Source organism: Larimichthys crocea, chromosome XV, assembly GCF_000972845.2.
Source record: "Larimichthys crocea isolate SSNF chromosome XV, L_crocea_2.0, whole genome shotgun sequence".
In the NCBI taxonomy this organism is placed as follows: Eukaryota; Metazoa; Chordata; class Actinopteri; family Sciaenidae; genus Larimichthys; species Larimichthys crocea.
Window position 1 is genome coordinate 7,813,445 of NC_040025.1, and position 17,214 is coordinate 7,830,658.

Here is a 17,214-nt window from a genome sequence, read left to right on the forward strand (position 1 = left end):
TGTGTGTACATATATGTGTATGTATATATTTATCATTTCATATGTACATAGTTTTTGTTCTTGTTTATGTTTATGTCTATGTTTAGCTGTCAAGTCATACATACATACACACACACACATACACACACACACACAGCACACACACATATATATATATATATATATATATATATATATAATATCATATATATATATATATATAATATAATATATTATAATTATATACCACACGACCCACCACCACACACGACACACACACAGACACACAGCACACACACACACACACACAGACCACCGCCATTATTTTGTGATGAGAGTACAGCTGGTTTATCAGCGCTGCAGTAATTGTTGCTGCAGTACTTGTGTAGTAAATCCAAAACAATGAGCTAAATGGGACTAAAACACTCTGTATAGCTGAAGGAACCTCTTAGGACTGGACTAAAACACTCTGTATAGCTGAAGGAACCTCTTAGGACTGTTTATATCCTGTAAGAATATTGATTAGTGGAGCTTTAACAGACCTACACCGGTGTATTTTTTAATGACTTGTTCGTCTTGCAGTAAGTAAACTTCTAGCCTGATGGACTTGGATCCCCCACCTATCCTCTTACCTGTACCTGGTCAATCATTAATGTCTCCATGTCTAATAGACAGACAGGGATTGTTTAGGTCAATACGGAAACAACAGGACAGAAGCTAGTGGAAACCGCTCCAAACACCCACAGCCTCATCCAGATCCCTGATCCAGGGAAGTTAAAAGGTTAGCTCGGTGCTGTATTTGACTGCATTTGGCAAACGCAGGTTTTCACAAGTGACTGTGATATATGTGTTCCTGTTTATGTGTTTGTTGTGTGACAGGTGGTGGACGGAGTGTCGAGTAATATTTCTATGTAGAATGGGAAGAGGGGCCAACTGTAGCTGGATTGGGCCTGAGATCCCTCTGTCATCAGAAATCTTCAGCGGTAAGAGAAGTACTCTGCTTACTCAATAGTTAAGAGGTAATAACATTTTAAAAAACTCATGTAAAACTCATGATTCTGTAAATGCGGACTATCAATTTTCTAAAAGTTTTGGAAATTCTGGAAAACTGAAAATAGGCCAACTCTCAACTCTCTCAACTGTCATCAAGTGCTTGTTCATGGTGAGAATTGTTGTTTCTCTATAAATAATATTATAAAGACTACGGTCTATATCTGCTCTGTATTGAAAGTGTCCTGAGATAACTTGTGTAAGGATTTGGTGCTGTATAAATGAAACTGAATTGAAAGTAAAATGACACATAAACAAATGCCAGAGACTGACCCAGAATGTGTGCAGAGCAGGATGTGCTGTACGTGTAAAGTTGGCTGGTTTGTAGTGCATTTTAGGGCTCAACCATACATTTGCTTTTGGTTAAAGCTGCAACTTTTGGGAGTCAAAACTGAACATTCAACATGAAGCAGGGATGCATATCTGTTTTACCTCTAGCAGCAAATGTTCTGTTTGCCCCTTCGCTCACATAGAGTGGAAATGTTACATTACTGTGAAGAATTAAACTTGAAATATTTGATATATACGGCCCAGCTCTCAGTGTGACATGTTTTTGATCAGATTATGTTCCATGTGTTTTGTCAGCCATTAAAGATGAACTATGGCTTTTTCTCATCCCGGCTGGCCTGGCTGCCATCTTACTGGGGCTGTTTCTGGAAGAAGTGGGCTTCTTCCTGCGCCACATTTCCTCATCCAGACGAAAACGCTTGTATCTGTGGATATTAGGAATGTACCCGGTAACGTCAACATCCTCATTCACACACACTGATCCTCCTCTGATAGTTGGACAATGTGCACCTGCATTGTGTCTTAATCCTTAAATGTTGCTTTTACCTCAGGTATTTGGATTGACCTCCCTTATAGCGCTGTATGTGCCACGCTCTTCCTCGCTGTGTAACTTCATTGCTTCACTGTGAGTTCAAAAGTCTTGACTAAATAAACTTAAGACTGTAATCACTGCAATATGTTTGCTTCTGCTACATTGCTGCTCCTGTCTCAATGTCTCAACGTGTGCAGGTATCACTCCATGACCTTGCTGAAATTCATGGGACTGATCACAGACTTTTTTGGGGGCAAAGCTCGTATGCTGGCTGCTTTGTCTGGACAACGGGTGTCTCCAAATCCTTTCCCCTGTTGCTGCTGCTGCTGTCTCCCGATGGTGGCCATCAACAGGTACACACCAGACACAAATCTGAAGGTGGGACTCTTTAAACAGCTCGCAGTAGAGTCAGAGATTGTTTTTGGAGTACTGCAACTCAAGAGAACTTTCAGTTGTAATGATGGCAGCTTATGTCACCTATCTGTGTTGGTGCTGGAACCACTATTACCTGCTCCTGGGGCAGTTTATATTAACAATATTAGAATATTAAATCCACAAAACACATCCACATGCATACACATTTAAGATGATTGTGTTGCTCTAAAGTCCTCTTAGTTGCATGATTGTATAAAACGTATCGTGGAGACAAAGTGACTTTACATTCTGTTAACATGTTAAAGCTATGTCCCTTCTCCTGTGTGTAGCAGCAGCCGTGGTTGGATGATGGCTGCTGTGCTGCAGCTCTCTGTTGTCCGCAGCATCTTGTTCTTTGTCACTCTCATCCTGTGGACAGATGAACAGTACGACTATGGTGATGTGAGTCATTCATTTAGGCTTAAGTCTGTGCTTATGCACCCTGTGATTATTATGTAGTCAGGCTGTAGTCTGTGGTGGTGTAATATATTGCATTTATAGTAAAGAGGATGTGTCCTTTTCCCCAAGCCTTCTTCTCTATGCTCTGATTGTTGTTCAGTTCTTTACCACATTGAGACTTTTTATATTTTTCCCTAACTGACTAAAAAAAAAAAAAAGTTACATTTAAATTATAAAAGTAACCTGTTCAGTGTATATTTATCAACCACAACAATCATCTGCTTTGAATAGGCTGGACTCTTAAGCAGGATTGTAAAAGTAACCTGTTCAACGTATATTTATCAACCACAACAATCATCTGCTTTGAATAGGCTGGACTCTTAAGCAGGTCCTGCTCCCAACAGCACTGGATAATCAAATCAGTGACAAACACCTTTTTGTTCTCCAGGTGGACTCAGTCAACCCCAACCTCTATGTGAATGGTATCATATGTGTGTCAACCTTCGTGTCTTTCTATGGTCACCTGTTGTTTTACAAAGCCACCAAGAGTGCTCTGCATGGATATGGACTGAGAGCCAAGTTTATCTGCATCATTGTAGTGCTGGTGCTGTGTGGCCTGCAGAGTGGCATCCTAGAGACTATGGGGGCTCTGGAGGTTATCCCCTGCACACCACCCTTCTCTGTCCTGGCCAGATCCCAGTGTAAGTCATGGTACACCTGGCCTCTTCCAACCTCAGTCTTAAATCATGTTCACCATTACCTCAGTGAAGAACAACTAGCAGGTCTAGAGTAAATGGGTTTTTTAGAGATTGTCCTCACAAAGTCAAACTGTTATTATGCAATCACAGCTCCAAACAATTGTAATTCTGTGCTATTATCAGATGAAATGCTATGCTAAAAAGAAAACCTAACCTTAAAGACTTTCCTAATCATTGTAGACACTGAGCGTTGATGATTATGTTTTCTGTTCTCTGTCCACCATCAGTGATCTACCACTATTGTGTGATTGTGGAGATGTTCTGCATTGGCCTGTATGCCCGCCACACTTTCCGTAAGGTGGAGCCAAGTGTGGTGGAGGAGGTGGAGGTGCCAGTCGGTGTCTGGCAAGTGGAAAAATCTGTTCAAACAGATGCTGTTGAGATGACACATCACAAGCTTGGCCCGCTATCAGAGGAGGCTCGGCCCGGTCGCCGCCTCATCAGTGCCTCCAATCCAAGTTACAGCGAGGAAAACTTGTGCAGGATAGAGCATGCACCTCTGGATGGTTTCCCCTTTCCTCAGGCCAGAGGTCAGCAGTCAGGCAGGACAGAACCAGTGAAGCCCAGTTCTGCAGTGGAGCCTGAGGAAGATCTCACCCACATTACTATCAGGGCTGATATTAACTATCAGGGCTGTAAGGATGTCACTGTGGTTTAATCAGCTATGGAAAACCTTTCACAAAAGACTTAATACGATGTACATCTAAGCTTAACCACTGAAGACACTGGTACTGGTTTGGGTCTGTGTGGGTCCTGGAGGACTTTTCCCAAGAACTGTACACCCTGTGCCATCATAAATAAGGCAAAAAGTAACACACATTCTTATCTAACACAGAGGAAACTGTGCAAGGGTGATAAATCTCCCTCTTCAGTTGCTGCAGTCATCACATCTTTTTAGCTCACAAGTTTAAGAATAATGCTGCCACAAAACTACAACTTGTTTTTTTGCTGCTTTTACCTCTTTAAAATCCCCCCATGTGTGTCTTGTTATATATTCATAATATTTTTTATTTTATATTTTATTGCTGATTCCACACAAACTGTGATAATTCATAAAAAGGAAAAGGAATGATGAATACATGAGAACATGGAAACCTTCCTGTACCACAATGTACAAGTTTACCTTCAGCATTGCTTCTCCTCAATCTACTGTGGCTTGGATTGTACCTCATTCATGCATAGCTTTTTCTTCCCCAGACTTAAACACTTTTAAACACATTTAAAGCAAAACTGAAAATAAATTGCATCTTTGTTTTTTGTGCTGCACCACACATCTGCTGTCTAAGTCACGTATCGTGCTAAAATACAGAAAAAGTACAGAAAAGATTATATTTTTTGTTTTTAAGACTATGTGAAGAATATGGTTGTTTCTTTGTATATGGAAAACATGTTTGCATATAGCTAATGTCGGTTTTCTGATACTATGTCCACACCAAGCAGCAACCTCTGTTACTCTTTGTAATATTATTTACAGAGACCAACAGTTTCCACCATGAGCAAGCACTTGGTGACGGTGGTGAGGAAAAATTTCCTTTTAACAGGCAGAAACCTCGAGCAGACCCAAGCTCATTGGTGGACGGTCATCCACCACGACCGGTTGAGTTAAAGATAGAGAGGGGTAGATAGAGAGAGGGGGGGGGCTGTAACTGTAAACAATAACTATGAACTTTAATGGAGATATGACTAAAGGTAACAATAATAATAATAATAACAATATATGTAGTGGACGTCTTTCAGGACCACAGCAGCAGTCATGATCCATGAGAATCTGCTGGACCAGAGAGAACAGAAATCTGGGGAAGAAGTTTAGTTATTAGCTGTTAATTATGCATAACTTTAAGCCTTAATATAATTTGAACAGGTGAGATCTTCCAGTCAATGTTTAAAAAACTGGTTTGAATTTTTGAGAGTCACTTTTTTGCACATTTAGAACAATATTTGTATTGGTGGGTGGGTGGGTGTAGAAGATCCTACACCCAAGAAAATGACAGATCAGTCAAAGTGAGCCCCCTTGTGACTGGCTATAGTGGCTACAGGTCATAAGTCAAATAAAGTTTCTCCAAAAGTGTTTGTTATTCTAGATAGTTGTTATCACAATAATCCACGTCCAAGAGTCAATTTCCCCAGATAAGATGGGTTTTATTTGTTATTTGCCACTATAAACACGCTCTGACCTCCTCGAGCTTTTATTTTGGTACTTCTGGTTACCGGCAGTTGAATTTGCATATTAGCTAAATATTTAGTTTCACCTGAAACATTTATATTTATATTTATATTTAACATTTATATTTAACATTTAGATTTAGATTTAACATTTAGATGTATATTTAACATTTAGATTTAGATTTAACATTCAGATATAGATTTAACATTTAGATTTAGATTTAACATTTAGATTTAGATTTAACATTTGGATTTAAATATTTAAAATATCTCTAAGTTCACAGATATTGTTTTAAATGTGCAAAAAAAAAAAGTGACTCTCAAAAATTCAAACCAGTTTAGATTTAACATTTAGATTTAACATTTAGGTGTAACATTTAACATTTGGATTTAAATATTTAAAATATCTCTAAGTTCACAAATATTTTTTTTTAAATGTGCAAAAAAGTGACTCTCAAAAATTCAAACCAGTTTAGATTTAACATTTAGATTTAACATTTATATTTAGATTTTAACATTTAGGTGTAACATTTAACATTTGGGTGTAACATTTAACATTTGGATTTATATATTTAAAATATCTCTAAGTTCACAAATATTGTTTTAAATGTCCAAAAAAAAGTTACTCTCAGAAATTCAAACCAGTTTAGATTTAACATTTAGATTTAGATTTAACATTTAGGTGTAACATATAACATTTGGGTGTAACATTTAACATTTGGATTTAAATATTTAAGTTCACAAATATTGTTTTAAATGTGCAAAAAAAATATTTAAGTTCACAAATATTGTTTTAAATGTGCAAAAAAAAGCGACTCTCAAAAATTCAAACCAGTTTAGATTTAACATTGTTTGAAGCTAAATGTGACAAAATGTTGCTGTTATTTTCAGCACGAGCCGCTTTACAAACACGCTCACCTAACTTTACGGATATCAATTGTCTTTCCCTCCTGACTTCATCTGAGCCAATCAGAGGGCTGACAGAAGACGCTCATCCAATCAGCAGCCGCTACGGCCCCCTCTGCGGTAGGATCCTCCCCACTAGTATAGTTTCTTCTATTTTGGCGGCTGTGCGGAAAACATGGCGGAAAATTTGAAAGGTAATTCAAGAAGACCACACCATTTTCTTCCAATTACGCCTCTATTTCCTCTTGTTGTCTGCTTAAGTCTTGAGTGTGAAGTGTTTTTAAAAAAAGCGGGGCTCGGACATGCACGCAGTCTGCTCGGTCTTCACATACCGTGAGGAAGAAGCAGCAGCGGCGGAGGCTGTGTCACAGTGACCGGAGGAAGAGGCTTGTTGTCCGGAGCTGTGTGCACTTCATGCAGCCTCTTTTGTCTTGAGCTGTCCGCCCGTGAACACACACACACACACACACACACACCAACTTTCACCTTCTTATTCATGTGCGCTGCGTGTTTTCTGAAGCGTGGACGGATGCGTGAGTCTGGCCCGTGTTTGCAGGCTGCGAGCTTTTTTTTTTTTTTGCTTTAGCGGGCAAAACATGTCTGAGAAGAGATATGTGCGTGTTTGCTTCTTGCGGGAACGGTATGTACGGAAACTATGCGAGTCTGTAAAAGCGGCTAACTCCGATTTCCTTCTCGCGGGAGACGTAAAACACGAGGCTCGTGTCTGTCAGACAGTAGCTGTGTTTTTAACGTGAGGCGGTTTGCAGGGTGGAGGAAGGTGGAGTTGAGATCAAACCGAGATAACATGCTCTTCATTGTGTTCCTGTGTGTGCATCCGGATATTTACAGCTGTGTCTCTCTGCCCTGTAGCTTCAGGGACGATCGGCGGTCATTTAAACGGAGCTGTGGCGTCAGGCTGCGGCGTGCCCTGTAAGATGTCCTGGGAGGAGCTGGAAGCCCTGTGCCGCACGGAGAGGCTCCAGTGTAAGCAGCTCGGGGTGAGCAGAGCCAACATCAACGACTATGAAGTGGAGTTTCTCTGTGACTACAAGAAGAGCAAGGTAAGATCTGACCACTGACCTGCTGATCAATAATACAAGTGCAGGAAGTATGCATCTCTTTGCTTATCCACTGTATCCTTCAGGTTCCTCTGATAGTCTTAATGGTCACACAAAATCTATTCACATTTAAATAAACTTTGACAAAGTTGAAACAGAATTTGAAGGTTTGGTACTATCAGAACTGGATCAGGGACAAATCCGCTTCCCAAAATATGTAGAGGCCAGCTCCATTAATTCAATTAAAGCTGCAAGCAGCGATGGTCGGGGCCCTCGCACATGTCCGCATGTCGAAATGTGCATAATATTGGTCTTAGAAGACAGCTCTGAGAAGGTGCTTTCTGCCGATTTCTTCTTTTCTTTTGATTTTCATTCTTAAATATCTCGCTTGTGCATAATAGAACCGCAAGAAGTTTCAGACGGCTCTGAGAAGGTGCTTCCTGACGATTTCTTCTTTGAATCTTTTTTTATGGATCGCCACGCCCACACAGTTTCCCCAAAATTCCAAATTTTGATAACTTTTACTCAGGAAGTCTATGTGAACACACCTACCAAGTTTGAAGTCAATTGGATAAAATCCCTACGAGAAGTTTGTTCAAACATGACCCCTTCTCAACCAGCCCGAAACAGCAAAAATGCTGATTTTCATTCTTAAATATCTCGCTTCCTGTTCATTGTAGCCCATTGCTCCAAGAGACTTTTTTGTAGGTCTTGCCCTGTTCTACAATTCGGCTGAGCTCCTGCTGGCTCTACTGCCGAGGTGAGGAGGCGGAGCAGAGCTCCAGAGGGCTCCGTCACAATTTAATCTCTGGTTGTGATGCCCTTTAGTGGTCGGTAGAACAAAAAATCTATTTTTATGAAAATGTCTCTATATTTTTGTCAACTCTGTCAGATTTTTGCAAAAGCATAATTTAATCAGGCATTAAAACGAGTTGGCTGTATCCTAAGGACGGGGTAAGAAGAGCCGAAGAGGATCAGGAACAGAGAGCATCAGAGAAAGAGAGAGGGTGATGCCTCAGACAGAAAGGCAGAAGAACAGAGAGAGGAAAAGATGGAGGGAATAAAACAAACAGGAGACATCACTGAGTTTGTTTGTGTACTATCTAATATGATGTCAGACAGATTCTAGTCATTTATTAAATGTTCATAATGGTGACTGTGTGTCTGTAGTACACCACATCTTTGTGTGATAAAGTATATTACATGTTGTTTATCACAAAGACAAAATACATTTATTTCCTAAATTAAAAAGATATTTACAGCTAATTAGATGCATTTCCATCATGTGACAAAATTCAACATCCTCAGCTGCAAAAAAAAAAAGTATATTTAAAAACAAATGTAAACAGTGGACCGTTATGTGGTTTAAAAGCCAAGAAGTTGATCAGATTAATATAATAAGTTAATATAGATTTTGCGCCAGATCCTTTTGCATAATTAAAGGATAAAAATCCCCAGAAAATAAGGTTTCTCAAGAATAGGTGATTTACATGTTGGAGATGCACGATGAATGAGCTGCAATTACACAAAGGAGCCTGTTACATTGATAGACAACAACTGGTGCGGACATAAAAAATCTGCTGAACTCTTTGGGGGGAAAAAACAGTAACCATGCACTTAAAAAGGCTGAAATGGAATTGATTAAATGGTGGAAAACAAGAAGACAAATGGGTAACAAATAGTTAGACTCACTGTAATTTATATCTTAAACACTGTACTGCACTGTTAGTGTACAAAATGAATAAATGAATGACAGAATCCGATCTTTGCCCCTAATTGAAGCTGCTGTGTGTTTGGGTAGGAGGAGGAGTTCTATCTGGTGAAGTGGAGGGGTTTCCCAGATTCAGAAAACACGTGGGAACCCAAGAAAAACCTCAAATGTCGCATACTGATGAAGCAGTTCCACCTGGACCTGGAGAAGGAGCTGATGCGCCACAAGAGACGATGCACTCCTAAAAGGCTGGATAAGGAAGTTGTCTCTTTCTTGACCCAGAAAGCCAAACACCGTCAGAGTCTGCAGCGGTGGGAGGCTCATTTGAACCGGACTCGCAACCACCCGGGTCGCATTTTTGTCATGAATGAAGTGGACTTTGAGGGCCCTCCAAAAAACTTTACCTACATCAACAACTACAAAGTAGGCCAGGGCATCGTGTTAGATGAGATGGCTGTGGGTTGTGAGTGTAAGAACTGTTTAGAAGAGCCGGTAAATGGCTGCTGCCCTGGGGCCTCACTGCACCGCATGGCCTACAATGACAAGGGTCAGGTGCGGGTCCGACCGGGTCAGCCCATATACGAGTGTAACACCCAGTGCAGCTGTGGCCCCGATTGTCCTAACAGAGTGGTGCAGAAGGGCATCCAGTTTGACCTGTGCATCTTTAAGACAGAGAATGGACGGGGGTGGGGTGTCCGCACCCTGCAGCACATCAAGAAGAACACATTCGTCATGGAGTACGTGGGAGAGGTAAGAGTGCAAAATAAGGTCTGACGTAAGTGTATATCTTTATTATTACATTAATACTACAATGTGCATGCCTTTTGAAATGTTGCCATGTCAGTGCTGGCATGTATCCATGTGAAGAACCTGCTGACGGGCCAAAATCCAACTTGGCTCTTGTTGAGCTTTTGTGCTCCCTCCAGCCTGATGTCTGTGCCCAGCCAAAGATCAGTTATTAAATGAAAGAAGCACCACTCCGTGACACAGCTGGACAGCTTCAGCAGCGACATGTGTTCCTTTAGTTGAACTGTGTATCTATCAGTAAAGTAAGTTCTGTCCTCTCACAACAGATCATCACAACAGATGAAGCAGAGAGGAGGGGTCAAGTGTATGACCGCCAAGGATCCACATACCTCTTTGACCTGGACTATGTGGAGGACGTGTATACAGTGGATGCAGCTCACCAAGGCAACATCTCCCACTTTGTCAACCACAGTGTGAGTGTCTTCATAGTGTGTGTGCAGAATATATTGCAGGTCACTGTCTGTGGGCAGCAACACACTAACTCTGGGTCCATGTGACCACATGCATGTCAAAGTTTTAAGTCAAATCCATGTCTGCATGTCAAAGTGTCTTTAGGCGAGATACTGAACCCCAAATTGCTCCTGAAGGCTGTGCTGTAACACAGTCCATTTACTATTTATGTTGTTTGGTATTTTAAAACACTGTGGATGAAAGGCTGCTGACACGCTGTGTTCTTCTACAGTGTGATCCCAACCTGCAGGTATTTAATGTGTTCATCGACAACATTGACGAGAGGCTTCCAAGAATTGCTTTATTTTCAACACGGTCGATTCGGGCTGGAGAGGAACTCACCTTTGACTACAAGATGCAAAGTAAGTGTCTCCATTCTGCAGATTTGAACCACAGTCAGAAGGATCAGGTTCAGAATATAGTCCTGAGTAATAATCAGCCGTTGTACTGGTCCTGGTACTTAACTCTGTCTCCATGGACCTCCAAAGCATGGTGTAGCTCTGTTCTATATGGTGTTGAGATGATAACATCATTTTAGTTTGTTAATCACTGATCCTAGAGTTCTCAGTGGAGCCAACAGGGGACCTAATCCCAACTTCATAAATCATAAATTCATCAACATTATTTCTATGCATGAATATTCTGAAACGGCAGAGCCAAGACAAATTCTTTGTGTACTTCTTTACAGACGTCTGTACCTCTGTCTTTCTGAAAGGCATTATTTGTTTGGATTTATTGCTATTCTCTATTTATGACATCACAAGCCTACCACACTGAATTTATTCTATGAAACAGACTGTAAATATATGACTTCATTTAATATCATCCAAGCATTTGCCTAAATTAACTTCTTTAATCTGAAGAGCGCAGTCATTCACAAATAAAAATATGTTCTTGTTTGCTTTCGCCTTGACAACTGAGCAACTATAGAGTGTCTGGATTGTTTTCTAAAGTCGACTATCCAACCCTGCTTCCATATGTTTTAAAGGCGAGCACATCTCTATGAACAAAACAATCCAACAGTGCACTTGCCTGTCGATTGTAGTTCTAATAATAGTTGATAGTCAATGTATATGATCAACATAGGCTTTCTAAATCAGTACTGCTCATCATGTTACTGAACCATATCACTAAAGTCAACGCTAACAAATCTATTATTTCCCCATTTAGCAAAGAAGTTATAAAGTGTGAAACATTAACACAGTGCTCATAATGTGTTAAACACATAAAAGTTAAACATTCAGCCAACAGCTCTTTATTTTCAGCTGCCCATGACTTTTACTTTAGCCAGTTACAATGATAAGGTCATATCAGCTGTCGATTTTGTATTAAATATTAAAGGAAATGGCATTTGAATAATAATTAAATAATAATAATAATACGCAGGATTGATTATTTTCCCAGTAGCACTGTTTTTTTAAAGGTGAGCTGTTCTAAAGTACTTTTCTGCGCTCAGGTGATGAATGATTTGAATGGGAAAAAAAAAGATCTAAGATCTGGTGGTTGGATCACACTTGATAGAATACATCTGAACATGTAAATGACAGAGCACAAAACCAATGAAATGTTGATCTTTACAAATCAAGATTTGATAATCAAACAATGTCAAAGATGTCAGTGCTGGAAAAAAAGTTGAGCTCTAATATTGTGTAGTATGAGTATATCTATCTATTTCTTTCCAGTTGATCCAATGGACACAGAAAGCACCAAAATGGACTCGAGTTTCAGTCTAGCGGGGCTCCCCAGCTCTCCAAAGAAGAGGATTCGAGTGGAGTGTCGGTGTGGAACAGACCCGTGTCGAAAATATCTGTTCTGATGAGGGGCTGCGGGAACACAACACCTTTTTATCTGTGTAAAGATGTAGAAATTTCTACAGATTTGTGTATAAATTTGTCTTCTTTCTTATTTTTACATGAAATCAATTTTTTTATGAGAACATGACAACTCTCCAAATCAGATGAACTTGAACAGAAAGTAGTTTCTTGATTTTAAATGAATTTAAGACTACAGCCATGGATTATTTGAATACTTATTACAAGACATACAAAAGCAGTACATGAATGAACAGCCATTTCCTTTTTGAGGTTTCCCCGTGCTCTAACATGTATTACACATGACACAGGTATTTTCCCTGTGTCGTCATTATGAAATGATAATGGCCCATCGCCTTGAACAGTGACAACATTGTACTCAAGTTAATATCTTGTTTTTAGTGTTCCCACATCTCAACTGTTAACTTTGTGAATGCCACTGATACAAATGATGTACAGCCATCCAAAAAATGGACCCAATTTTTAGGAAACTAGAATCGAATTAAAATAAGTGCATTATTTTAACAGTCCACTTCAGACACCAACATCGTTGGAGCACCATGTGTTGATGTCTTGAAACTCTGTACTGTTCAGAGTTTCACAGAATTTACAGTGTAGTTATAAAACTCCTAAAAGTTGGCTTTCCATTGTATTTTGTTACTTCTGACATGGTCCAACAGTTGTCATGAAAGGCTCTGGGCAAATAGTTGCAACATTTTTTTTAAAAGTATGGTGTGTGTAAGGCAACCGGAGCCGAACAAATTTTGGCTTTGGTTGTTGGGCTGCTGTTCGTGGGCACAATTTTATCTTTTTATCATGTACAGTTTGTGTCATCAATGTTGTCATTTCTACCTTTGGCAGAGACTCTCTGTGATGTTTCCTGGACTTAACTGTCCAAGGTCAAATGTGACTTTCTTCTGATTTCTATACTGAGATTTATTTTTTCATTGAATGTATAGCTTAGTTCTTTTTGTCTCTTTAACTTTCAGTCTTGCCACTTGTGCTTCATCGTCATGCTCAGTTGGTTGGACAGTGGTCAAGGTCTCAGCATGCTTCATAAAAGCATGAACACGTTGATTGAACACGTTTCCAGTTACAAAGGCCAAGTTTTTTAGCTGTTCTCACAGTCTGAAAGTGAAAAGCCTGGTGTCATTCTGACTAAATTAGCTCCGTTTTCTCCATTTGAACAATTTGTCTCAGCATGATTACACCGCTCTCCTCAGCCAAAATTCATGCTTCTGTACAGAATTTACAGAGATGGTTATAAAGCGAGTGTGATCGTCAAACTGTTGAACGTAGCCTATCTCCACCACAATGTTCCATTAAAAAAAAATGGTTTGACTCGGTGTGAAAGCCCTTTTGTCTTGAACACGTCTAACCTGTCAGATTTGTGATGGCCTTTCAACTACCAATCAAGACGTGGCTTACTATGCAATGAACTTGAACCTGTGTAACCCCTGAGTTAACCCTCAGCTCAGCCAACACTGCTGCTCAGTAGAAGTACACTATTTGCTTTGGTTCACCAACAGCAGTAGAGCGGTGAAGGAAGGTGTTCTCAGTGGCATGGGAAAACTGATGCATGACACTCATGACTCAACAGGTGAAACTGTGTATGGCCAAAGCCCATCAGGGACCGATCAGAGAAAAGTGTTTTCCTTTATGGTGAACCGAGTTGGACTGTCAACTTTTTCTTTTAACTTTCCGTGTCGCTCTGTAAAGTTTTTATTTTGTGTTCATGCTGGTTGTTTTAGTGTCTGTGTTAACTTTTTAGTTTATTAGTATTTCAGTGTGTGACTTCCTGATCGGCGTAGAACAAAAACATTGTAAATAAATGGTTCTATCTCATGCTTTCATGGTTTCATTGTTTGTTATGCTGAGTTAACTATGCAACAGACTTCACCACTAGGTGGTGCATTTGGTTCGCACAAGGATGAGGATGTTTCTTTGCACTAAATAACTGATACACGACTCTCAACAATTCTGTGTCCTTCTGCCCCACATCAGAAAACTCCATTAAAACAGGGGTCTTCAACCTTTTTCAGCCCAATGACCCCTTGGACAAGAGACAAACAGAACAGAGAAGCCTGGCCTAAAATAACTTATATTTACTTTATTCACCTATTATTTCACCGTATTGATATAATGGGTTATTAGCCTACATGTGTTTATGATTGATAAAACCTTCATGCATAATGGAATAATTTCATTATGTCAAAAGTTTGTCAAAAGTAGATTATAATTGTATATTAATGCATGCAGTTTACTCAATATCTTTCTTATATTTTTTAATTCTCACAAATTATTTTGGTGAAAATTGTCAATTATTATGACAAAAATTGGCAGACCCCCTGCAGTGCCTCTGCAGACCCCCAGACGGGTTACGGACCCCTGGTTGAAGACCCCTGCATTAAAGTACTCACACAAAGCTTGCTTCATAAAACAAATGATTGAAAAATAAAACCTAAAAAGTTGTTAGTGTTTGGGGAGGTTAGATAACCCTGAATATAGATGACACAGACCAAAAATTTCATGTTACACATCAAAGATACTAAACTACCATTTGATAAATAATACCTTCTATAATTTTTACTACTCATAATACTTGATGGCTGACTTCCAGTATTTCAGGTAGTTCCCTTCATCCATGGAAGCATTCATTAATCATCTTTGTTATATTAATATGCAATCATACCATGCAGCACGTATAAAAATAACGAACAGGCTCAGTTGATTCAGACTTTGTATCAAGATGTGGAGAGGAAGATCAAAGAGAGTTTGAAAGAAGGTTCATTGTTGGGCCACATGTCAGGAGCTTCAGTCTCAGTTTTAGGAACAGTGACTCAATCTGTATTCAGCTCTGTGGGAACGACATCAGTAAATAGACATTGTGGTTTACAGCACACCTTTGATGACTGTCATATGTAAGAAAAACAGAAAAGCAACTCTTCGTCAGCTGCCTGAAAATGAAATGCAGAATATGATGCATGAGCCTAACAGTAACAGTTCGTCAGCAGTAATATAGAGAGCATATTATATACTTCAAAGGCAGATTAGTGCTGCATCACAAGTAATGTGGATGTCGTACCGGGCTGTCGTGGCGAAGATGGAGCTGGGCCCAAGGGCAAAGCTCTTGATCTGCCATTTGATCTATGTTCTAACCCTCACCCATAGCCATCAGCTTTGGTTCGTGATCAAAAGTGTGAGTGAGATTGTGGATACAAACGGAAATAGTTTTCCTCTGTAGGGTGGCTGGGCTCAGCCTCAGAGATTGAGCGAGGAGCTTGCAGACTCCCAGAGTAGGTTTAGAGTAGAACCACTGTGCCTTTGCATCAAAATGAAGCCAGTTGAAATGGTTCAGGCATCTGATTAAGATGTCTCTTCTGCCACTTTGAGTCCTCCGGGAACATCAAACTACTTTCCCTTGGAGGGAACGGTCATTGCAAATCAATACAAAGTTGTTCTGAGTGATCATCTTTATCCTGTTATGGAACGTTTCTGTCCTGAATGAAGGTGTCTTTTCCAGGATGACTATGCCTCCATCCATAGGGCATGATGGGTCACTGACTGGTCTGAGCATGAAAATGAATAAAATGTGATACAGATGCTATGGCCTTCACAGTCACCACATCTCAACCCAACTGAACACTGATGGGAGAATTTACACCACCATGTCAGAAAGCACACAATATATGTAGCTGTATACGCATATACGGAAGGTGTAACTCTGATCTTGTATCCTCTGACCCCCAAAGTGGACTACAAACCAGGCTAATTTCCACATGCAGCAAGTCCTACATTGCCCACATTTCACCTCGGCAGATGATGGTTACTTGCCAGCAGTCACATATGTGTGCCCGTAGCTTAATTCTGTCAATCACCTTGTTTGTTGGTCCTATCAGTGCTGCTCTGAAAGCTTCTTGGATGAGAATGTAGGCCAGAGTGGTGTTGAGTGTGTCCTCAGTAAAAGCCAATCATCTAAGAATAAGAGTGTCCACCTCACCTCATGTGCCTGGGATTGCTTTGGATTTGCAGGATTTGTGGAGGATTAGGACTTCCTGAGCTCCAAATGAAAAGACTCGGTTGTCTGATGTCAATGAAAGGTGGACAAGCCATACTAGCCAGATATCTTGTGTTTAGGTCAAATGAAACCACAGTGCTGGCCAGGAAGCTTTCATGAACAGAACTGAATGATCTGACATCTGCATGCATTTTATGAAGAGAAAAATCAAAGCATATCATACATACAGTTTGTGTGAATAAGAGCGTCTGTGGGAGGCATCCACAGTTCATACATGGCTTCAGCAGTCTGACATAACTTTTGACATAACTGTTACAGCCTCCTTCTGTGCAAGACACTATCCAATCCCAGCATTCACATGCTCTACAACATGTTTCCTTTGTGACAAATTTACATAACGCAACCATTGAAAGTTTGTTTGGAAGTTTTAGCTGACCTTTTTTTTAAATGCACGCTGCACAACTTTAGATTTTAAGACTTTGTTTGTTTGTTCCAGGCATTCACTGCTCACTGTACATAAGATAAGATTTTAAGATATTAAAATCTGCACACTCCTTTATCTTGATGCACAAGCTTATCTTCACGACTGCTAACTGCTACTGCTGGCCATGCAGATGGTCTTGCTTTATTTTGGCCAAGTTCTGGTTCCGACATATGATCACAAACTACAAAAGGTCCAGTTTTAGGAAGAAAGTGTGCTCACTAACCCTTGAATTACAGATGTTTAAAGACAACTTAAAATGTCTTAAGGCAGAGTTACAGTATAAGGAGAGTTAAGGTTCAAATCAGTTGGAATCAGCTGATGTGTTTTTATCTCAACTGTCTTTAACAGTAAACCTTGTGCACAGATGAATTGTTTGTATGGAACAA

The 17,214-nt window shown here is 40.0% G+C and overlaps 2 protein-coding genes across 4 annotated transcripts; both read left to right on the forward strand.

The window, feature by feature from the left end:
- Positions 1-541: 541 nt before the first annotated feature.
- LOC104932802 (organic solute transporter subunit alpha) lies at positions 542-4,661 on the forward strand. Its single transcript, XM_010748112.3, has 8 exons — positions 542-760; positions 859-962; positions 1,615-1,766; positions 1,869-1,942; positions 2,047-2,202; positions 2,554-2,665; positions 3,111-3,363; positions 3,648-4,661. The coding sequence occupies exons 2-8, from the start codon at positions 896-898 to the stop codon at positions 4,076-4,078; spliced, it is 1,245 nt and encodes a 414-aa protein (XP_010746414.3). The 5' UTR covers positions 542-760; positions 859-895; the 3' UTR covers positions 4,079-4,661.
- A 1,892-nt stretch (positions 4,662-6,553) lies between these two features.
- Positions 6,554-14,171, forward strand: LOC104932794 (histone-lysine N-methyltransferase SUV39H1). 3 transcript variants are annotated; one of them, XM_010748103.3, is made up of 6 exons: positions 6,554-6,683; positions 7,360-7,550; positions 9,349-10,008; positions 10,332-10,478; positions 10,748-10,877; positions 12,198-14,171. In XM_010748103.3, exons 1-6 carry the CDS (start codon positions 6,665-6,667, stop codon positions 12,329-12,331), a joined length of 1,281 nt encoding a protein of 426 aa, XP_010746405.1. In that variant the 5' UTR covers positions 6,554-6,664; the 3' UTR covers positions 12,332-14,171. The 3 variants fall into 3 exon arrangements, with proteins under 3 accessions (XP_010746405.1, XP_019115486.1, XP_027144706.1); XM_019259941.2 differs by lacking the exon at positions 6,554-6,683 and adding an exon at positions 6,750-7,129; XM_027288905.1 differs by lacking the exon at positions 6,554-6,683 and adding an exon at positions 7,140-7,267.
- The last annotated feature ends 3,043 nt before the right edge of the window (positions 14,172-17,214 follow it).